Source organism: Solea senegalensis, linkage group LG12, assembly GCF_019176455.1.
Source record: "Solea senegalensis isolate Sse05_10M linkage group LG12, IFAPA_SoseM_1, whole genome shotgun sequence".
Lineage (NCBI taxonomy): Eukaryota > Metazoa > Chordata > Actinopteri > Pleuronectiformes > Soleidae > Solea > Solea senegalensis.
In genome coordinates, this window is record NC_058032.1 from 4,359,540 (window position 1) to 4,383,827 (window position 24,288).

Sequence of the window (24,288 nt, forward strand, 5' to 3'; positions counted from 1 at the left end):
GAAATAATAATGGCTGACAGCAAGCGGAGGAGGAAGAAGGCCAAAATGGTGGTGGTTCATGCTCGTCAATAGGGTTTCTGCACAGCAAATAATAAAAACAGTTTAATTCATTTCCCTTTAAACTCACACTTTCATGCAACATCAACACCTAAAGCCAAAGAGTCACTGACAGTCTCCTTTTTCGACGTGTCTGCAGGTTGATGGTATTCTCGCAGGCTGTCACACCTGCAGTGTGTGCGCACAGGGCTTGTGCAGGGAGGGAGGAGAGATGGGAGTGACATGTGACTGCCCTCCAGGCCGCAGCGGGGCTCTGTGCGAACAGATGACAACGCCAAACCCGTGTCAGAACAGCAGGTGAGCAGATACGAGCCGACACTCATGATGCCTCTGTCTTTTTTCTTTTTTTTCTTCATTTGCTATTTAAGGACAAAAAAATGTGATGGGTGGAGCTTAAATTAAAAGTTGAAAAAAAGCTTTTCAATTTTAATTTTGCTTTATTTTTATTTTCCATTTTTTGCTCCGTTGCATCATTTCTTTTCATTTCAATGTACTGTATATAAATCAGTTCCCTTTAACCCTCAGAACACAGAGCATTTATTATGTTAAAATGTTTATACAGAGGCTATAAGGATGTGCAGTATATAGTGTTTTTAACCTCTTTTTCAGCACAACCTATAGGCAATCTGATGACATGATTTTTATAGATATATATACTGTATATAAAAACACACATGAGCAAAAGAACTAACTAACTTACTTATACAACATAAGATGAAACATAACTTTGACTCAACACATAAGAAGAAGACAAAAACACACATTTTGCCTGAAGCCTGAAGATGTGACCCATAAACACACACACACAGGATGTCCATGTAAGGAGTTGTATGTTATTCCCACAGCAATTTATTTATTTGTGGGTTAAAGTACTGAGGCTCTGTTGCTCTGCCAAAATAAAACGTAGTTTCCTCAGCTCTACAGGAGATGAGCAGCTGTTTGTGATGGTTTTTATCGTGTAAATGCACAGAGAAGCCTGATTTATACTCTGTTTATTTATACTCCGTTTATACCTTTTATATGTTGCAGAAACAGAAATTCATGGGAGAAAATGTCCACATGTTTTGTGTTCACACATATTGTGTCTCACAGTGAGATCAGAAATCTCCATGCAGAAGTTTCATTCTGTTCACCAACAAACTCAGTATTAAAACAAAGATAAGGATTCAAAGAATCAATGAATCTTCTCATCCACGCTGCTCTTCTTCCAGGTGTGTACATGGTGTGTGTGTGGCAAAGGGTCAGTCCTACAGTTGTCAGTGCAGTCAAGGATACCAGGGTCAGTACTGTGACCGGCGACAGGAGCCTGCGGCCTGCAGGGGGCAGCGCTGCGGACACGGAGAGTGCCGCGTGTCAGAGGCAGGAGAGCCGCTCTGCCAGTGTCATCCTGGATACAGCGGAGCAACCTGTGACACGGGTAAGATAGAGAAACGATGGCGATCAGGAGAGGATGGAGGTGGATTCACATCTCACATGCTTCTCCCTTCTCTGTCTCCATCAGAGCTGACGTGTCAGGGGGAGATGGTGCGGGAGCAGCTGAAGCGTCACCACCCCATGAGAACATGCACGTCCACCAGCAAGATCCCCCGCATGGACTGTCCCCGATCCTGCCAGGCCACAGCGCCGCCCGGCGTCTGCTGCGGCGTCACCAAGAACAGGAGGAGGAAGGTGGTTTTCCGCTGCACTGACGGCACCTCATACTCGGAGGAGATGGAGACGGCTCTGGAGTGTGGCTGCTCCAAGTGCCCGTTGTAACAGCGCCGCTGTTTTTTTGTTTTTGTTTTCGTTGCAACACCCACCGCTGCCATTTTTGTGAATTTTACACGTCAATCAAACAAAGGCTGTCGCTCTGAGAGAGGTTTTTTCTCCACCCTGATGATGATGATGATGATGAGCAACATGTGATGTATTGTTTTTACCACGTTCAGTTTCGACCGCCGCCAATTTGCTGCCAACAGAAACCAAACAAGAGCAAAAAAAGAAGAAAAATGGGACATGTGTGCGTGTTTTTGACAGAGAGAAAATATATTGTAAGATATAAGTAAGAAAAAAACATAGAACTTATTTTTATTATGGATTTTTTTTTAAAAGATGATAAAAGGACTGATGAGCTGTTGTTTTTGTTTTTTTTTAAATGTTGATGATATAATGTGTCGCATAGTATAATAAAAAAAAGTGATTTTGTACCTTGTAAGAAGAAGAGGAAAAAGTACAACGCAAGATTAACATTCCTTTAAAAGTATATGAATTTATATGTATGTATAAATCTATATAAATATATACCCTAACCCAATGAATTTTATATTTCTAAGTGTATTTGCATGATGTTAATGTGAGTGCTGACGTGAGGGGAGGACACTGTGGACACTGAGGGACGAGCTCCGTGGATTCCACTGTGAGGAGAAGGTGGCGCTCTTGTTGCCCTCTCCCGGAGGCTGGGGGGGGGATTGGGGGGACTGTATGTGCCTCACTAACCTGCTTCACTATATAATGGACGTCATCCTCACGTGTGAGTTTTTTTTCCAGAAAAAAAACCAAAAAGACTCTTTCCACGGAGACGATTTCACAGTTGTTGTTCGTCTTAGTCTGTGGTTTTCCGCTGCTGCTGCTGCTGCTGCTCCTGCTGCTGCTGCTGCTGCTGCTGCTGCTGCACCACCTGCACCAGAACCCGGAGCCACCGTGTGACCTTTGACATGGAAAATTGTGGAAAAAGGACGTTCACTGTTCATCAGCAGCTCATGACTCTGTAGTCGGGGATTGAAAGCTACAGTCGGCAGGACTGTTTTGGGGATTGCCACGCTCACTGTCTGTCTCTAGCTCCTTTCACACAGACAGACGGCAGCTACTGTTTATTTGCCGTATTAGTGATCCAGCATCCAAAGCCAGCGCCCCCTGTCTTCTCTCTCAAAACCCTCCCAGCATGCAACAGATTTCGTTGTGAGACTTTTAACAGATGAGGTGCAGAGTCTCGTTCTGTGTCAAATAACTTGATAAATATAATGCTAAAAGGAAAATGTGGCATCAGTGTCGCCAAAAATCCTGCCGACTGCAGCTTTATCCATTTAAACCAGCATACCGAGTCTATACCGGGTCTAAACTGAGTCATTTTTAATGAAATCTATCTTTGGAATAAGAAAGAAGTATCATTTGTGTGTCACTGTGCTCTCTGGTTGAACATGTGTGTGTCACTGGCTGTTTCCTCTTGACCCCTAAGAAGGAAAAGTGAAATTCACAGACGTGACCTGCAACCAGGCTCCTATTGGACAACAACGGCGGCCAATCACACGTGTTCATTCATACTGTATGTGTCGTGCTCTATCATTTATTTTCTTTAGAAAATCAAAGTCATGTTATAGTGAGAAAGACCCGAAACTAGCGATTGAGATCATTATTAACTGCTCAGGAAAATGTTTACTGACTTCATAAATCAAACTAGAAGTTCATTTAGCTTCTTTTTTACAACCAGCAGTTGTGTCTCCCCCTGGTGGCTATTCAGTATATTCTTACTTCCTGCTCGTCCTCACCGAGTCAGAAAGTGTCCTTTGTTTGCACGAGCGTTACAGAGCCACAACAGTTTCCATGTCCATTGTCCGTTCCATGTTTTGTGACTGGACGAGGAAACGGTTTGGAATGAAGCCATCAGCGTCAACTCCACTTACCTTAAATAACATAATTAAGTCAAAAGTTAAGTGTGTATTTGAAGTCCAAGTGCCTGTGAGTAAGTCATTTTTGAAGTGCAAACACATCCAACACCTGAATCATTTTTCTTATTTTAGATGTTTGGATTGATGTTTATTCACTTCACACTAGTGGCCTTTAAATGATCCCTCTTTCCTTAGAGCAGGGTGTTATGGAATGTATAGAAATCCCAAAGCAAACAAAGAAGTCGTGCCAAATAAAGACGGGAAGCCTTAATCGTGCCACAGAGATACAGTGTTTTTTTCCCCTCATGTTTAATGTGACATCTCTTCTTTTAATCTTCAATGTGTGACGTGCGCGTTCAAGGCGCTGTAAAGATTCCGTTGTTTTAGGTGAATTAACACGATGTGAAGGTAACCTGGAGCTTTTACTTTGAAAGGTTTGATGTGATGTGTGACTTTCAAAGTAAAAGTCTCTCTGTGATTGGTGTAAATACAGAGAGAGGTCCAAAAAAAACCAACATCGTAAATAACTAACACAATAATAACAAGCATGGCAGAATACTATAATGTAACTACGACTGTGTTGTTTAGTTTATAGTTGCTTTGTTTCCAAAAGTCCACTCCACTCCGCTCCGTCTTTCCTTTCTCACCACCGCTCTTTCTTTCCATTCCTGTTTTCATTCCTCAACACTCAAGGTTTGTCAGTTCCTCATTGTGAACAGGAAATGATTAGTGATTATTGACCAGACAAATATAAACAAACTCAGTTGTTTTCCAAGTCCTGTTTTTTTAATAAAAACGACATGAATATGTGAGTGATGATTGATACTTAAGTTGAATGTTAAAAAATTAAACTACCATTGAAACTACATCCATCTTCTTCATGTGTGCGTTCTTGACTAATTCATTCATTCATTTATTCATTTATTCACTGACCACAGATTTACAGCAGTGATGGAACACATGCTGTCAATATCTGGCTGAAATATGACCAAAATGTGTTATTTTACGATCACTATTATTTCTGATCGTGATGTTAACTTAGTGAGTGAAACAATCATACGACGAAAGTTTTCAACCAAATCTGAACATATGTTTACATTTGAAAATATATCAAAAACACCTGATAGTGTGTGTGTGTCACCACTGGTCACCACTAGATGGCAGCAGTGTATAAACAGAGGCCGACTTAACAAGTGTTAAGCTGCACTCACTGTGTGGTCAGCCCACAAATGAGTCAGTCCTTCATTCTCACTGATTTATTCAGGCTGCATTTTTTTTCTTCGTCAAGTATAATCCAGATTATAGACGACTGACATTGTCTGTATTCAAAATCCTATCCAGATGTTTAATTCTTTTATTATTGTATTTGTTTTCCTTTAATTTGACCTATTCATACTGCTATACACACTTATTAAGAGTAGATTTAATATCTGTTAAAAATGGTTTTAGATTTTTTTGTTGTCTATTTCCACCTCTACAGCATTGGTAGTGTACAGTCATGACCTTATTTTATTATTTCTGGATCAGGTGGGGATCTATTTATTTATTTCCAGGTTATTGATGATCAAAAACTGTAGCCAGACCTTCGCCTTTAAACTGTATGAGCGCAATATTCCTGGAATAGAATATTCTATTCAGCAGCAGCAGCAGCAGCAGCAGCAGCAGGTCACTGATGTCCTCATGACTCAGCCTCTAATTAAAAACCCTGACCAGGTGTTTCTCATCATCTTAAGCACCTGAGCTACACACACCTGTAAGACAATGCCAGACACACAGTGCTGGAGGCTGACATCATGCAACCATCAGAACCCAAACAAAGACATTTTGCCAGGAAGCCGTGAAGCTGTTAACCCCTGGTGCGGGGAGAATTTGGTGAATTAATTAACAAAATGAGGAAATTAGGTATTCAGCGACGCATCAAGATTCAAGATTCAAGATTGAAGAAGACGTGAAGATGGTGGATAAGTGTTCTGCCTCAGGATCCCAGAACGGGAGAACATCCGATGTCATGGTGAACCACAAGCATTGAATTCCTCCTGTGACATGATCACTTCATCAGGTACAGAATCAAATGCTTCTTACTTAAATATCTTGTGCTTTTATTGCTTTTTAAAATAATAATAATTTCAACTCGAAGGTTGTGTGTAAAATGACTGGCTCTGCTAACCCCACGTTTCCATCTGGATGTGGCCTCTGCGTACGATTTACCCTCAGCTCCTTTTTCCTGTATGATTGATTCCGGCCTTAATGTGTGAATGTTCATAGATGTGTGTGTGTGTGTAGAGGAAATTTGGAGAATGTGTTTTCCAACCTTTTATTTAAGGGTTTGTTTTCAATAGCATGCATTAGAAAGTTGACACATTCAAAATAACATTCAGTGTTACAGAAACATGATTACCACGGTGGTTTGTCACCTTTTTATTTTGGTCATTTGCAGAGATAATAAGTGAGACTGTACAGTATTTGTGTTCACCACAGCTGACAACCGTATCAAGATATCTCCGTAAACCTTAACTCAAACACGACTGCAGTCACTAACCACTCATAAACAATTCTCAGAACAAATGTGACCTGAAACATCCTGTGGAAAAATAAAACAAGACAGAAAAACCCCCACGTTGGTTGTGGGTTTGGCGGTTACACACAGCGATGAGCACAGAAGCTGCAGAAACATTCATACAATACATTCTTCTCCTCAAATTCACTCTCTTTGCTTTTCTCACTTCATGTTTCACCAGTGATTTCCAAACACAGAATTCTCCATATTGAGCAGTGACTGTTAAAAAAAAACAACTGTAATTAAACATAATTTTTACATTTATTTTAGAGATTATAATTTTAAAATACATGGGAATATTATTATATAAAATAACACTGTGACTGTTAATAGACCTGACATTTCCGTTTAAGAGAGATTTAAGAGTTAAAGGAGACATATTATACCCTATTTCCCCAATTAAACTGCTAAACCCGCCCCTTTCAGAACGCTCGGTTTTGTGCATGGTCCCTTTAAATGCAAATGAGACACAGGCGAACACACACCCACTTTCAGGGGGGTTCTGATTTGTCCTCTTTACAGCGCTCACTCGCTCAGCTCCTGTTCCCTCAGCTCCATTCCTCTTTCTTTTTTTTTTTTTAAATGAATGAAAATGGCAATTCTACAGAGTGTGACTTCAACTGTGGTACAGCAGGAGGGCCGGGAAAGGTCATTTAATATAAATAAATAAATAAATAAATAAGTTTTTTTAATTTCCAGGTTTAATTCAGTAAGTTTTCAATGGCTGTTAAATATTATGTATCACTGATTTTGAGAAACACTTATAAGGAATAGAACAAAAACTTTTAAATGATGAATCTGACCTATTCTAGCAGGCGTGACTAAAGGCATTTGTTGAACCATGATTGATGCAAGAACGCAGCCTCTTTCTCTTGTTATCAAAATGGAATCAACAATCAATCAAAGTAAAGTGGACTCATTAATAAATATATATTTTATTTTATCTCAACTTTTGTGTGTTTGATTTGTCCACTTATTTAATATGTACAAATAAAATGTTATTATTATCATCATCATCATATATATGTGTGTATATATATGTATATATATATATATATATCTCTAACATATATATCTATCCCGACCTCAGTGTCTTGAGAAAACAAGGACAGCTATCACAATCAGACAGAGCGCCAACAGAGCCCCGAGCACAGCGACAACAAGGTGCCATTCTTGTCCTGAAAAATGTAAAAAGGACATGTAACTTTGACTCCTCAAATGTTTGTCTTTTAAAAAAAAACTAAACAAAAAAAACATTATTCTTGAAAATTCACTGAGATTCCTGTCGTTTGCAAAGGTAGTGATTTAAAAAAAGAACAATAATAATAGTTTTAACCATAAAAGTACCAGAACATGTCCTGTAACTGTGCTTTTGCCCATTTTCCCCAGAATATTTTCCAATATCTGGCTGTTATTTACAATTTACTGGAATTTAAAATGAAGAAAAACAAAATGGTTTATTTAGAAAAACCCTGCAGTTGTACATGAACAACAGATTTTGAGTGTTAAATTTTAAATGTGAACAGTACAGAAACACATGTACGGGTGTTCATACAGTCAAACAGTGTCGCTTGCACAAATGTGTTGTCAGCTACGCTCGGTTTTTAAAGGGATGAAGAAGGTAAAAAAAAAAACAAGCCCATAATTATAATTACTTTGATTTATATAGAGCCTTTCACAAAACCCCAAGGTCGCTTTACAAACAACAGGAATAACAAAATATCACGTTTTATCGTGATTTGCATGTCATTCTGCACTAAAACAAAGACTTTTATTTTTGAAATTCGGCAAATTATCGTCACAAATGTTGTTGTTCATCATGACATCATGAGTATCGTGATGTTCGTTTTTTGTATTTGTCATCTTATCTAATGAATAGTTGCTTTTTAAAATAATAATATTATGAAATCTAAGCGTAAATGTGCTTAGTTTTCGTCCTTGTAAATTAATTTCATATACAAGTCTTTTGGGTTCATATGAAGCGTATTTATTTTCTTTGCCGGCAATTTTGAAAGGTTCTCTTTGACACACAATCCTGTTACTTACATAATTGAATCTTGTACCTGGCCAATACTCTGTATTATAAAAAAAACTAACACTAAAACTAAGCACACTCGCTCTAAAAACTAATTTTAAAAACAAAATAAAACCCAAAACTATTAATCCCAAACTATTGTAACCTTTCATTATACACTTTTGGTTTTTTATTCTACTGTGCGTGTTAACTGCAATATTTAAATATTTTAAAGAAGAAAAATGCCTCTCATAAAGTGATTATAAAACTGTTAAAAACAACGGGAGTGGATCTAAACTGGGCTGATGGCGCCCTCTGCTGTTAGAGGAGACGATTACACCTAATGTTCCCTGATTTTCTAATTGTTATGAGGTTTGTTTTTATTTATGGCTAAAAATCCACAATATCAAGCATATTATTAAGATATGGGACGGAATATGTTAATAACATTAACTACTTTTTGCACTGCAATTTTGTGTTTATAAAGCTCTATATAAGTAATAATGGCAATAATTAATAACAAAAACAGTAATAATATTCGTAGTCGCATAAAACACAACCATTACCTTTGCCGCTCTTTTTGTTTGCTTGTATGTGGCAGTTATGCCACTTTAAATGTTTTCTGTCGCAAGGAATGGGGTGTAGTTTTTTTGTGTGTTAGTGTTTTTTTATTATCTTTTATATTTTGCTTTCCTTTGTGTTCAGAGAATTCAAACAGCTCTTATTAAGACCAGGCCACTACTGAGAAACTACTGAGAAAATTAGCTAAATATTTAGTTTCACCTGAAAGATTTATATGTATATTTTACATCGGAGTATTAGGGCCACATTGAGGAAAAACTAGTACATTTACGAGAATAAAGTCGTAAGTTTACAACTCAAAAATAACTTACAGGTTACAATATTACGACTTTATTCTCATAAATAAAGAATAAAACTACATTCTGGTTAATGTCTCTTTTAAAGGGAATTAAAAATAATCTGATTTACTGAACTTAATTGAAGTTTGTACTTACTTGTCTCCACTTTGGTCTCTTCACCAAACAAGATGTTTCCACACGTGAGCACAGCACAGCGGTGCGTCCCATCATCATCGTCAGAGTTCTCGTGAACGTAAATGAAGTTGGGACGGGAGAGTCCTGATCCTGAGCCGGCTCTGAACAAGGAAACACTGTCTCTGCCAGGACACTGGACTGTGTTTCCTTTGCTCTTGGAAACGAGGGAACACTGCAGAGTCGCCTGTTGTCCTGGGCGGCCGGACACCTTTTCTGGATTCTCATCTGCAAGATTTAGAGAAACAAAAAAGAATGAAACTAGAAAAAAGGCTGGTGCAACTTCAGATCACTCTTTGCTCACATTTACGATGGTGAGAAAATACTGATTATCCACTTTTGTGAAGGTGAAACGTTCATCAATGAATTGTTCAATTTCCTTTTTCAATATTCTTGAAACAACTTTATGCAGCATGTGTCCAGGAGGCTGTTTATACCAGTTAAATACTTGCTTGTCACTCGATACTGGACATGTTAAATTCACATTGTCTCCTGGTTTGACCACAGTCACAGAGACCAGGACAGGAGCCTCTGCAGTGCAAATCAGAGCTGGACAAAAGAGAGAGGAAAAAATAACAAAGTGAATTTAAAATCTATACAATGCCATGAAGAGATAATGCCACAAGGCCTCGCCTCATACAGAATACAGAATAACACAATAACACACAGCACATGCACTCACACTCTCCACTAAGCAGAAACAAAGCTGCAAGTCTTGAAATCATTGTGGTGCAGCACCATGATGTTGACCTACTCGTGGCTTTCCACCCAAATGGAAGGTAAAGTAACAAGATCAAGCTATAAACATAGAAAACAACCTGATTGGCTGAAACGTTGAAACTGCACTCCTCCACCACACCCCCCAATTTACAGCAGCTTAGTCACAGAGTCTGCACTTCTGTGCAACATTATATAATGCACAGCTTTCGAGCAGCAATCTATTGCCACTGCTTTGCACTAAGCTCTTCTCTGTCGTGTGTGCTTCTGCACGGTCACCTTGGGTTGTTTTACGGTGAATCTGGAACATGAAATTGAAAGGAAATGATCAGAAAGTGCAAATTTACACTGGGAAATGAGTCTGTCCCCCTGTCGTAGATAGCAGGTTGTGTTTAAAAACCATTTACACGTGCTAATTTTGATGTAAAAGAAGCAAAATAGAAAATTCCCACTATGTAAAACAATAGAAACAAATCAGCTTTAAGGGGATGATTCTAGGTTCTGGATTCCTGGACATTTAACCTGGCGTTGTTCCTGACGGCAGCGTGTGAAAGAGTGACAGCAAAGGCTCTGCACGAAGATGCCGTGTATGAATGTAGTGAGTAAATGTGAACGGATGAATGTCCAAACTGTAGTGTGAAGCAGCTGTGAGTGTTTTCATGAAGGCTAGAAAGGTGCTACATAAATACAGACCATGAATTAAATAGAATAGAATGTCTTTATTATCACTGCATTGAGAACAATACAACTACATTTAAAACAGTTCTCCCTAATGTAAAAACTATAGTTAAGTGGATATAGATTCTGAGAACTCAGTTCTTGTACAGTCGAGGGATAGCAGCTGTTCCCCAGTGTCGTGGTGCGGCACTTCAGGGCCCCGTATCGCCTTCCGGAGGGTAGTAGTGGAAAGACATGATGGAAAGTGTGAGTATTGTCACTGATCATTCTGAAAGTAAAGCACAGGTTTCATTAGAGTACATGCTGCAAACAAACCCTGTATTCTTATATGAACCTGTATTATTTACAAACACTGTGGCTTCATTTGGAACATTGTTGTATACTCAGATTAGAGCAGACTATGGGCCTCAACAGGATGTGCATTGAGTTTAAACTTGCAGGCAGAGAGCTAAGTTTCGCAAGGGACAGTTTTTCGTTTGTTTCTCTGCGTTTCTACCAGCGTGTTATTTTATCATGTATAACCAGGCAGATGAGGTCACATTCACAACCATCTCGTGTCCTTGGTGAGTTTCACTTTGATTTTTTTACTGCTGTGGGAGGAAACATCTGCTAATTGGTCTGTAATACAAAGTCAGATTAGGTTTGTTTTCTTTATCGTATTTCCCTTAACATTTGGGTAAATGATTATTAACATACATTGTACTTATTTGTATTAAGTTAAGGTTCGATTATAAATCAGTTTCTAATGCCAGTGGATGAGACAATGAGCAGAGAAACAGTATTTGAAACCATGTGAGCTGCAGTGGAAGAGGTCTGTGGGTTTGAGGGACAGATGTTTTTGGGCAGGAGACGAGAGGAAATGTCACCAAAGATGCCAGTGTATAAATATACTGTCGGGAAATAACGATTTTGAATAAAACTACAATTAAAAATTAAAAATTTGTCATTTTTGCAACAGATGAATAGGGAAAAATGTGTTATAAACATAGAATATTATCATATAATTTGATAAAATCATGTGCTCACCAAATGCTGAGCTTTTATGTATAAATACTGTACTGAGGGTTTTTTTGTAACTAAATATTTACTATTTGTGTTGATCAGTGTTGTGAGTTAAGGTTTGGGTGTGAACCTCTTAAGTTTCTTATTAATAATAATAATAATAATAATAATAATAATAATAATAATAATACATTTTATTTGTACATTAATTGGCTGCCAGCCATTTTAAGAGCAGTGATCGAATTGATGTCTATAGCAGTCAATGGCAGCCGTTGAGTTACATAAGAGACAAATCAAACACACAAACAATGAGATAAAATTAAAACAGATAAATTAAAAAGTTAAGGTGAAATAAAGCGGACAAGATCAACATGGTGGTTTAAACAATAATACAAGAATGTAAAATGCAGAATACTGAAAAAACTTAAAGGTTCAGGATGATCCAGTCGGACACGCTTTATCCTCCAATTTACAGCAGAGAATTTAACACTTGTCATGTTTTCTCGTCGACCATAACTGCCGTCGTTGAGCTTGGTTTCTCCAACAGACAATTACATTCACATGTCATTCTAACATGGGCTTATTCAGATTACAGAGATTATTTACACACTGTAGAGTGTCCTTGAATCAAAAACTCCACCTTTTGATTTTGGCAACGTTATCACTCAGTCAATAAAACGATTGCCTTAGGGTGGAGGAAAATAGAGAAGGCACTTTTCACTTAAACATACCTGACCACACCATGACCTCAGTGTCTTGAGAAAACAAGGACGGCAATCACAATCAGACAGAGCGCCAACAGAGCCCCGAGCACAGCGGCAACAAGGTGCCATTCATGTCCTGAAAAATGGAAAAAGGACATGTAACTTTGACTCCTCAAATGTTTGTCTTTTAAACCCAAAACATTATTCTTGAAAATTCACTGAGATTCCTGTCGTTTGCAAATGTAGTGATTTAAAAAAAAATAATAATGTTAACCATAAAAGTACCAGAACATGTCCTGTATCTGTGCTTTTGCCCCTTTTTCCCAGAATATTTGCCAATATCTGGCTGTTATTTACAATTTACTGCATGTCAAAATGCTGTTTTAACAATTTAACATGGAGAAAAACAAAATGGTTTATTCAGTAAAACCCTGTTGTACACAAACAACAGATTTTACGTGTTAAATTTAAAATTTGTCCAGTATAAAACACATGTATAGGCGTTCACACAGTCATACAAAGTGCGCTTGTGCAAACGTGTCGTCATCAATCATAGCAAGTTTGGTTCAGATTGGACCTTCCATCACGTATTTATAAGAGTTTCGTTCTTCTGTTGTGACATTTTAAAAAACATTCAATAACTTTAGATCCTCAACTGGCCATTCAACCCAAGATGGCAGCCTTCCTGTAGGACTTACGACAATGTCCTGACTTTTTGGACCGTCCTAACATGATTAACGTGTACAAATTTAAAAAAAATCACCTGATGAAAGCGTTTTTCCATATTCGATAGCCCCTTCCACTTCCAATTTTTGACGCTTTTTCACTGAATGACTTTCACACGTACATGTTCACCAGGATTGATGCAGTTGCAAAAATCTGTGAGTTTTGGGGTATGTTCAGGCCCTCAAAATTAATTTGAATGAAGAAGAATAACTCCTTCAGTTTCAATAGAACCGTGTGCTCGAACCCTAATAATGCAATAAACATGGTCATTACAGTCAGCTAGAGAAGAGACTAAAACAGCCAACAAAAAAGAAAACTACAGGGCCCAGAACGGATCCTTGTGGAACACCTATCTTCTAAATCACTCTAAAATCATTCAGAACAATAACTCTGAGACAATAACATACAAACTTACTTGTCTCCACTTCAGTTCCTTCACCAAACAGGATTTCTCCACATATGGCCACAGCACAGTAGTAAGTCCCAGCATCAGTGGAGTCCTCGATGGTTTTAGTCAGACTGTAGACGCAGCTCCTTTTTTCCGTACTCCTGTTAGTGTAAACTATTCCAGGATGACTGTGTTGCGACGCAGCTCGGAACCAGTAAACCATTTGATCATCTGGACATTCGACGCGGTTTCCTATGTTCTGGGAAAGAAGGGAACACTGTAGCGTCACAGTGAACCCCGGGTGGACTGAGGCCGTTTCTGGACTCTGTTTCACAAAGACGTTGCTCTGCTGACTCTGATCTACATGAGGAAAAAGTCATGAAAATAAAATAAACATTGAACATCATTGTTTATAGGAGATACAAAAAAGACCAGACAAAACAAAATAAGAATGATGAAATACCATTCACAGCCAAGAAATTGCCATAAACGAAAGTCTGAGAATACGCAGTTCCATTTTGACAGAAGTATGTTCCTTCGTCCTCTTTTACGACATCAGTGATGGAAAGAATATAATTGGAATCCCCCTCTGTCACTTTGAAACGAGGGTTCTGGAACGGCCCCTGAAGCATCTGTTTGGTAAACGTTCCCGTGGCAACCGTTTCGAACAGGTATCCAGGACTTTGCTTGTACCAGTGGAAGAACCTCCCCTCCTTCTCGGAGACCGGGCATGGGAAGTCAACGGTCCCACCGACTTCCACCACAATCACCGAGATCTGGCGAGGAGCGGCTGCAGCTGAACAAAGATATCAGACATTATCTTACCTAACAGTATCCTCTGATTCAAAATAATGCACAGAGTATCTTTCATCTGGTGACAAACTGCACATTTTGTGAATTTTAATTTCTTAAAATCCTGATTTAACTTGTCTGAGCATCTAAAAAAAGAGCTTGTGTGTGTGTTGCAATGGCAATAAATAAACATCTACTCGATTCTATAATGTACATTCTATTTTAATTATTTTTTTTATAGTCTACGCGTTTATTTTTTTTGGTTTTAATTTTCTTTTTTGGTAATTCATGTTTATTATTTATTATCTTTACTGTCTTGCTGACTATCTTTTCTTATCTTATTCTAATGCAGCTGAATTTACACAACAATCATATTAGACTTAAGTTGAACTTACACAATGAAATAAGAAGAGTCAGCGTTGTCAGCCGTCCCAGCATCATTGTGGTAAATGACCGTTCTCTCGCGGCACAGCTTTTGTCTTCCTTCCTAAATGCTTTAGTCTTTTCTTCAACATTTCTTCAGCGTATTTGAGGTGCAAATCCTCATGATTGGCTGAAAGGCAGAAAACTCAGAACCCCACACACACACACACACACACACACACACACTTTAAGATGCAGATTTTTTGTTGCTCTTTTTTAAAATTCAGTTCCATTACGGCTACAAATTCAGGTGCCATATTTAATATTACTTTTTATTTCACTTGTACTGTACTGGTGACTTGTAACATATTTTATTGGTAAACATTCCTAAAATGAGACTGAGGGCTGGGCTGGAAAATCATAATCTGATAACGTTCACTTCCAAATAGATTAAAACAGAAATAGATACAAGGAAAAAAAAATCACTGTCATTTATTATAATTATCAGTGCTTACTCAGAAAAGAATCAAATTATGGGACACGGTTGTTTTTGCAAAGTAACCAAAATGACTAAACCCACACAGTGTCAGTGACTTTTTATTGAATATGTATATATATATATAATTCCTGTTTACAAAAGACCAAATTAGTTTTTGTTTTGTCAGATGAGTTCATTGTCTGACACAGTCTCTACACTCTACAGTTTACACTCATTCACAATCATTTATTCATTCATGTCGTGCTTCTTTTTAATTTTTTTGATTGCACATCTTTCACACTCTTCCAGCTCAGTAATTCAGGGTTGGGGACAATGTTTGGCCCACATACTGAAGGAGCTTCTGGCCTAAAGACGACCGGCTCAGCCTCCTGGAAAAATAGATCAGATTTCAAATGAACTTCAATTAACTGAGGTTAATGTTTTAGCGCTAGGAGCAGAAGCAGTGAGCTTTTTATCTTCTACATTTTGGTTTTCTTTGGTATCTCGCTCTGTAACAGCAGCTTACATCAAAAACAACAAGCAAAGCCACATGCAACGGTTACGCTGCCGGCCGTCTCGCTGCCTCTGACCAAACCGCTGCTCCTCACCTCACCTCTGCAACAGGATGTGATCTGACATAAGAGGTGCAAGATTCACATGACATGAGATTTCTTTTTTTTTCCACACGTATGAAGCTTCTGTTCCTTGACATGATGTGGAGGGAGTGCATAGATCTGCACTTGCACTGTGTGAGCTGAGCTGACTTTATCATACGCACTAATCTTTATTTCATTTCACTTGAAGAGTTTCATACTGTGCCAAAGTCTTCGGCCACAGTTAAATTTGTTGTTTTAGTAAAGCTGTAAGGACCATACACAGTATAATTATTTCTCTTTACTTTTTTGGAACACATCCCAAAAATACAGGAAACATGCATGCAGTTTTCGAATGACACATTTTTTATGAAACAAAAACATAAACTAAGAAAAACAAGCTGACACTTGATTTTAGTCCTCATTTTTAATCTGCTCTACGTCATTTTTCAACTTTTATTTACCACTGATCATCCTGAAATTGAGTTGTGTTCATGTCAAGGGCTTTGCAATGAACGAGGAAAATATGAATATTTTAGAAATGTTGACAAAAACCTGTTTAAAAACTAAAAATAACGAGCTGGATTCACCATCTTTAAAGGCAAGGCAAGTTTATTTGTAATAGTGCCATTCTTACACAAGGCAATTCATAGTGCTTTACACAAGCAAGTAAATAAATTAGAAATAAAAACCATTTAAATCAAGCAGACAAAGAATCTTTCATCTGTTCTGTGTCTGCCCTCCCTTATTTGTCCTTGATGTGAAAATGAAATAAGTCACAGGGCTTACACCTGTTCTTCCCATTTCATCTAATCAGTCCCCCTTTAACTCAGAGAAACACCAAACAGACAAATCATCTGTTAACTTAAAATTAATAAAACTTTGGAATGTAATTTAAAATCATTAAACAAGCAGATGTGAAATTTAAAGTGATTAAAATGGTCAATATCAGAAAGCTGCAGTAAACAATAACGTTTTCAACCCTGACTGAAACAAGCTGACAGTTTGTGCACACCTCAGGTGTTCAGGGAGCTTGTTCCACAGGTGAGGACGCAGCTTCGTCCTGCTTGGTTCTGACCGTGAGGACGCTGAGGAAATCTGTCCCTGATGACCTGAGGGGTCTGGATGCTTCATATCCAACAAGCAGCTGTGACATGTATTTGGGCCCAAGACCATTCAGTGACTGGTCGGCCAGTAACAGGGTTTTAAACTCGATCCTTTGACACACAGGGAGACAGTGCAGTGATTTAAGGACAGGTGTGATATGATCCATTTCCTTGCTGTTGGTCAGGACTCTGGCAGCAGCATTCTGGATGAGCTGCAGCAGCTTGATTGATGTTTTTATTGAGACCTGTAAAGACAACATTACAATAATCTAACCTACTAAGAATCAATGTATGAACAAGTTTTTCCATGTCTTGTTTAGACAGAAATCCTTTAATTCGTGCAATGTTTTTAGATGATGAGGCTGATTTAGTAATGGTCTTTATGTGGCTGTTAAAATTCAGGTCTGAGTCCAGAAGATTTCTGGCTTGGTCTGTGGTTTTTAGTGTTACTTCTGTCTTTTTTGCATTGAGCTGGAGAAAATTCTGGCCCATCCACTGATGGACTTGTTGGATACACTCACTCAGCGACTGTAGTCATGTGACACTGTAATATAGAGTTGTGTATCATCAGCGCACGAGTGGTAGGAGATGTTATGATACTCCATAATCTGGGCCAGTGGGAGAATATACCCACATTTGAGCCGGGCTTCTCTTGGAGAGGTCAGAAATTAATCAAGCGTAACATTCAACCACTAAAACCAAATCTTCTGTTCAGGAATGCAGGTAAATAACAAGAAAAAATAATCATGTGCTTTACTATTTTTAACATTTTTTTTATGTAAAACCTTCATGGATAATTATAATAATTAGATGTTAGCATTAAAAATAAAATGTCAGTTAAAGAGCTTCTACATGCTGGTGTATTAAACATTACAGGAACATAAAAAAAAAAAGTTTTTGTTAATTACCAATGCTGTTAATTTAGGGTAGCAGTGGGTTTTTTTGGGTAGTGGTCTAATAAGTAATATAAGCACTGTGTGTATATATAAATTTTTATATATATATATATATATATATATATATATATATATTAACATTTGCCTTAATAACGTCTCTTTTAAAGGGAATTAAAAACAATCGGATGCTTGTTTCAACATCCAGTGTATTTCAGTTCAGTAAATATAGAACATAGTGGAAAAAAAAAGGAAATAATGTTTTTCATGATATGTATTCTTCGCTTGGTTAACGGTGACGTGAGTCCTTCTCCATTTACAGTGAATGTTGAGTTCATTTGATTCACCTGCGTTCCACAGCAGAGTACAAACACTCCGGTGGAGATTCTCTCTTCTCCTTCACTCTCTTCACTTTCCTTGCAGTGAAGTCCAGCGCCGCATAGTTCACTGATTCGCCGTCCTGCAAACAAAACGACACAAACACTGTGTTCATGGATGATATTTGTGTGTCCTTCAATCTCTATTGCACACATTTTTTTTATACACATCACTAAATAACGTTTTGCAGTTTTCACAACAGAATGTATTCACACTTTCTAATTGACCTTTGAATTCTAAATAGGCAGAACAAGATGTTCCAACCTGTTCTCACTGACCACACTTCAACTTAATAATATACTACACATACCGGTATCTATAGGAGGTTAATAGAGTGTACCTGAAAGTCTTCTTGTAGCTCTGGTTTAACTTGAATTAAGTCTTTTAATTCTTGTTATAGTTCAGCTTATTTCTGACTTGCTTTTGTTGTTGTTTATCGAAGCCTTTTTTTTTTTTACTTAAATGCTGTGGACTGCGTTTGTGAATATAAATGAAATGTTAATCCGTTGTCGAGGTAGAAAGGTCGATGACAGCAGCACTAAAAACATACCACGTCATTCGATGCTTCCTCACGGTGATGGGAAACACTCGCTGCTCCTGTTAAAATCAGAGTTAAACTTTTACTTCATTTGCACGGTAACTATGAACTGTTTGTACCATTACCATTACCATTGGAAGACCAACATGTGACGAATCCACACAATCATGTGAGGCCTCTTTTGACAAAATGACAGATGTTAGAATGTAACACAGTGTGTCCGTAACATTTGTTGATACACTCACTGGGTCATTTCTTTAGGTCCACTTGTTCACTGTCTTTGTTAATGCCTTAAATCTACTCAGACAATCACAGTGTAGCATCTCATTAAAGCATGTAGACGTGATCGAACGACCTAGAGGGTAAGAAAGGTGCTGTGTTGTTTGTGTCAGACACGCTGGTCTGATTATTTCACAAACGGCTGATCTAATCATCTCCTCGGTTTACAGAGGAAAACATCCAGTGAGCAGCAGTTCTCTGGGTTAATAAAATGCCCTGTTGATGTCAGAGGTCAGAGGAGAAGGACCAAAATGGTTCAAGGTGATAGAAAACACAAACTCCAATAAGCACCAATAACAGAAAAAGAAAATCTAGTCTTTAAGTGTAATTACTCACATGTTCTATAACCACACCTGGTGTTCAATATAAACTCCCGCCCTAGATACCAAGGCACAATCTGCTGTCTTCAATAAAGTCTTTCAACTTAACTCCTCACTGACTCCAGAGCAGGGGTGTCAAACATACAGCCCGGGGGCCAGAACCGGCCCGCCTGAGGGTCCAATCCGGCCCACAGGATGAATTTGTTAAAATTTCACACTACGATTACAATCTAATCGTAATGTCAAATGCAATATTTTTCACTTCCAGATACCCGTGACTAAATGTTTGTGCCTTTATAGATCCAGTGTGCTGTGTAAATAGCAAATTTAGGCATGATATTGTTGAAATTGCACTAACATTTCTCGAGAAATGTTATGTTTTGTAAAAATATCCTTCATTAAATGTAAGACAAAAAGAGAAAAAACAAAGGAGTTGTTGTTGTTCATAGGTTATTATGCTGGTTTCATTATGCTATTTTACTGGTCCGGCTCACTTGAGATCAAATTGTGCTGTATGTGGCCCCTGAACAAAAATGAGTTTGACACCCCTGCTCTAGAGGTTCCGTCATGGGTGATCTCACCCTGATCATCAAACATCTCTGTAACAAAGACCATCTCACAACACAGATGGTCTACAGGAGCAGAAGGTCACAGCAAATACCTAAAGAAGTGGTCTGTGAGTGTATTTTACTTCTATTCTTAGGATTCAACAGTTTTCAGATTTTGTTATAAAGAATAATGAGGATCTTTCTCTCATGACTTACCTTTACAGTGTTTGCAAACGTTACGTTGGTTCCTTATTACAAAGAAACCAAGGGCAACAATCACAGCGACGCAGCAGGCCAACAGCACACCAAGCACGGGGACAGTTAGGTCGCAAAGATTCCCTTCAAGACATTAAATATGTTTGTTAAATATAATATTAAGTCGTACAGGGTGGAGTTTAACAAGTTTGTACTTACTTGTCTCCACTTTGGTCTCTTCACCAAACAAGATGTTTCCACACGTGAGCACAGCACAGCGGTGCGTCCCATCATCATCGTCAGAGTTCTCGTGAACGTAAATGAAGTTGGGACGGGAGAGTCCTGATCCTGAGCCGGCTCTGAACAAGGAAACACTGTCTCTGCCAGGACACTGGACTGTGTTTCCTTTTCTCTTGGAAACGAGGGAACACTGCAGAGTCGCCTGTTGTCCTGGGCGGCCGGACACCTTTTCTGGATTCTCATCTGCAAGATTTAGAGAAACAAAAAAGAATGAAACTAGAAAAAAGGCTGGTGCAACTTCAGATCACACAGATGCAGATAGTTGAAGTTATTTTACCGTTCACAGCCAAGAATGTGCCACTGACAAATGTATATTTATACATTGTTCCGCTTTGACAGAAGTATGTCGCTTCATCCTCTTTGCTCACATTTACGATGGTGAGAAAATACTGATTATCCACTTTTGTGAAGGTGAAACGTTCATCAATGAATTGTTCAATTTCCTTTTTCAATATTCTTGAAACAACTGTATGCAGCATGTGTCCAGGAGGCTGTTTATACCAGTTAAATACTTGCTTGTCACTCGAGACTGTACATGTTAAATTCACATTGTCTCCTGGTTTGACCACAGTCACAGAGACCAGGACAGGAGCCTCTGCAGTGCAAATCAGAGCTGGACAAAAGAGAGAGAACAAATAACAAAGTGAATTCAAAATCTATACAATGCCATGAAGAGATAATGCCACAAGGCCTCGCCTCATACAGAATACAGAATAACACAATAACACACAGCACATGCACTCACACTCTCCACTAAGCAGAAACAAAGCTGCAAGTCTTGAAATCATTGTGGTGCAGCACCATGATGTTGACCTACTCATGACTTTCCACCCAAATGGAAGGTAAAGTAACAGATCAAGCTATAAACATAGAAAACAACCTGATTGGCTGAAACGTTGAAACTGCACTCCCCGCCCCAAACTTGTTTTAGTTTGATAAACTCGCCCTCAGTTAAATGTAAAAAGTAGGTTAAATGCCAGTTTTCTAATTAATAGCCTCTTTTTACACCTACTATAATCAGGACTTTGGACACAATCAGCATAACTTGGAAAATGTACAGCAGCTTAGTCACAGAGTCTGCACTCATGTGAAACATAACACCTTTGCGAGCAGCTAAAATAGTTTGGTCGGCACTTAGTTTGTAACATTCAAGCTCTGCACCTTCCCTCCGGTTGGTTTACAGTGCATCTGGGACACGAAATTGAAAAGCAAATATCAGAAAGTGCACATTTGCACTGGGAAAGGAGTCTGTCACCTGTGTTTTAAAAACCATTTACACGTGCAAGAAAGTTCCCCACCATGTAAAACAATACAAACAGATACTGGTACTAAATGTTAAATAACTGCTGCGTGTAATATTAGCATTAATAAGTTGTATTAATCAACTGGATTCCTGGACATTTTACCCTCACTTTGTTGCTGACGGCTGTGCACGGCAGCGTGTGAATGTGTGTGAAAGATGAGCGACAGCAAAGGATGAATGTCAAAACTGGAGTGTAAAGTAGCTGTGAGTGTTTTCATCAAGGCTAGAGAGGTGCTATATAAATACAGACCATGGATTAAATAGAATAGAATAAATAATTGAAGTTTCATTAGAGTGCATGCTGGCTCACTGTCACACAGAGTGCTGAAAAGAAATCCTGTATTCTTATATGAAACTATTATTATTATTTTATTTTTGTAGTATTATTTAGCAACACTATGGCTTCATTTGAAAGTTGTAATTTCTTATATTTAATTTTTTTTGAAAGACTTGCATTCTCAGTCTTCCTGTTTTAGAAAGAGAGAGAGGTTCAACACAGACAGCGGTGGTCAGATCTACACGAGACGTCATCTTTTTCTCACATATGCAGCAAATGCTGAATAAGAATTCTCAATTTTTTTTTACTCATGTCTACATAATGTTGATCATAATCAAGAACAAGCAAGATAATATGTGACAGCTCCACTCACTGGTGGTGAGCCACCTCTCTGCCTTTTTGACCAACCGCTGAGGTTGTTTACTCAGATTAGAGCTGACTATGGGCCTCAACAGGATGTGCATTGAGGTTAAACTTGCAGGCAGGGAAGAGACACAAAGACCCTGCAGAGAGCGCCTTTTAGTTTAGCCGGCGACTCTTTCTCATTTGTTCTTTCTCTGCGTACATATATACATGTATGTATATATATATATATATATATATATATATATATATATATACATATATATAACTTGTTACACCTGGAACAAAGGAAAGCTTACATTTTAAACATGACACCAGGCAGATGAGGTCACTTTGACAACCATCTTGTGTCCTTGTTGAGTTTCAATTTGACTTTTTTACTGCTGTGGGAGGAAACATCTGCAAAAGTAGACTTTGTTGCCAAGGCATTGACATGTATGCGTTTGCTGTTGGCGTTGTTTAGCTCACCGCTAATTGGTCTGTAATACAAAGTCAGATTAGATCATTTTCCCCCTAACATTTCGGTAAATGTTATTGACATACATTGTATTTATTTGTATGAAGTTTAGTTAGGTTAAATTGTAATTCAGTTTTCAATGCCAGGTGACATTTAGACCCCCGCCCCCGCCCCTGCCCCCCCGGCGTCGAGACTATGAGCAGAGAAAATGTATTGAAACCATGTGAGCTGTAGTGGAGGAGGTCTGTGGGTTTGAGGGACAGATGTTTTTGGGCAGGAGACGAGAGGAAATGTCACCAAAACCACATAGAAAAGTGTTGTAGAGAATTCACAGCTTCAACTGTTTGAGAAACATCTTTCAACTCTGGTTTCAATCTCATTTTTATCCACTGCACCTGGACAATACGTTTTTGTTTTCTCCTTATGTCATCAATTTATTCCTATTTTCATATTGTTTTGGAATAGAAATACATGGATACACGGATACACTGTAGTATTTATGGCGTACTATACAGTCTCCTGTGTGCATATAACGCATACTGTACATATGTTTCTTGCATTTTCAATAAACCCAACCCATGTACAGATATATCTGAGGTGTTTGCATCAAAGTCATTTTAAGAAATAGTCTAAAAAGGACTGCCAAGTTTTCTGGAACCTTTTTCTGTGCATCTGATTTTTTGCTAATTTGAAAAATGCCAGTATATATATATATATATATATATATATATATATATACACTGTACATATATATATGGTATTTTCTTTTGCAAATTCAGCATGCAGACTGACGTGTGCCTGAGAAGAACAAGTGAAACCACAAACAGCAGCTCGTCTCAGAGATGGAGAGGCTGCGGTGGGCCAATTCTCTGCCTTTTGACCAACCACTGACGCTGTTTACTCAGAACAGGCTGTACAACAACAAGCGGATATGTCATATGGAAAGGAAAGGACTGCATGCTGCAGCTGAAGCAACCTCAATTTATACGATCAGACAGACATCCACACTATTTCTTCTATATACAGTAAAACAACACTTATTTTCATTATAAGAAAATAAAGATTTAAATTTAAATCAATGAATGAAAAAGAGACAGAATATGAAGTGAAGTGTAACTTCAGTCTGACTTTAAATATACTAACAAAAACCACATTAACGTCAGCACACGCTATTATGTTTGAGTCAACAACAAAAGAAATAACAAAAGCTAAATATGAGTTAAACTTAACTCAAGTTGACACACGGTTTTCTCTCCCATACTATTCCATAGTTTAACACCACAGAATGAAATGAATCTGAATCGTTTAATTTCTTTCTCTGATTAGAATAAAGTTCCATCACTGACATTATATATATGTTCCCCTTCCTCTTGTGTGCACGGCATGTATTGTATCGTAAATACTTCTACAAACAACACAAGGTTTCTCAGTATGAGCACGACGGACACACATCACTGACATCACTGACATAAGAGAAACAGAGGCTGCGTGTGGCAGCTGTTCCTCCATGAAGCAGAGAGGGGGCAGACTCTTTCTGTCTTTACCTTACTCATAACCAAAGCTGTG

General features: G+C 38.2%; 3 protein-coding genes across 6 annotated transcripts in view; 1 reads left to right on the top strand and 2 right to left on the bottom strand.

Annotated features, from left to right (window-relative positions):
* The window catches only part of slit3 (slit homolog 3 (Drosophila)), a 229,941-nt gene extending 225,372 nt beyond the window's left edge, over positions 1-4,569 (top strand). The window contains exons 36-38 of the mRNA XM_044040094.1: positions 197-354; positions 1,269-1,474; positions 1,559-4,569. Coding sequence (XP_043896029.1) covers positions 197-354; positions 1,269-1,474; positions 1,559-1,812 — 618 coding nt within the window. The 3' untranslated portion in view covers positions 1,813-4,569. The remainder of the gene's footprint in view (positions 1-196; positions 355-1,268; positions 1,475-1,558) is intronic.
* Positions 4,570-6,091: 1,522 nt separating this feature from the next.
* Positions 6,092-14,832, bottom strand: LOC122778727. 2 transcript variants are annotated; one of them, XR_006361456.1, is made up of 7 exons: positions 14,727-14,832; positions 14,003-14,335; positions 13,567-13,899; positions 12,453-12,561; positions 10,007-10,987; positions 9,289-9,873; positions 6,092-6,477 (listed from the first exon to the last, which is right to left on the bottom strand). XR_006361456.1 is itself a non-coding variant. In XM_044040820.1 (5 exons), exons 1-4 carry the CDS (start codon positions 14,770-14,772, stop codon positions 12,470-12,472), a joined length of 804 nt encoding a protein of 267 aa, XP_043896755.1. In that variant the 5' UTR covers positions 14,773-14,832; the 3' UTR covers positions 7,313-7,343; position 12,469. The 2 variants fall into 2 exon arrangements, 1 of the variants encoding a protein (XP_043896755.1); XM_044040820.1 differs by lacking the exons at positions 6,092-6,477; positions 9,289-9,873; positions 10,007-10,987 and adding an exon at positions 7,313-7,343 and having other exon boundaries at positions 12,469-12,561.
* A 1,527-nt stretch (positions 14,833-16,359) lies between these two features.
* On the bottom strand, positions 16,360-21,169 carry LOC122778726. Of its 3 annotated transcripts, none has more exons than XM_044040818.1 (7): positions 21,068-21,169; positions 20,600-20,935; positions 20,242-20,505; positions 20,044-20,166; positions 18,112-18,224; positions 16,926-17,116; positions 16,360-16,832 (listed from the first exon to the last, which is right to left on the bottom strand). In XM_044040818.1, the coding sequence occupies exons 1-7, from the start codon at positions 21,141-21,143 to the stop codon at positions 16,790-16,792; spliced, it is 1,146 nt and encodes a 381-aa protein (XP_043896753.1). In that variant the 5' UTR covers positions 21,144-21,169; the 3' UTR covers positions 16,360-16,789. The 3 variants fall into 3 exon arrangements, with proteins under 3 accessions (XP_043896753.1, XP_043896752.1, XP_043896754.1); XM_044040819.1 differs by lacking the exon at positions 16,360-16,832 and adding an exon at positions 18,693-18,739 and having other exon boundaries at positions 17,085-17,116; XM_044040817.1 differs by having other exon boundaries at positions 16,360-17,116.
* Positions 21,170-24,288: the final 3,119 nt, after the last annotated feature.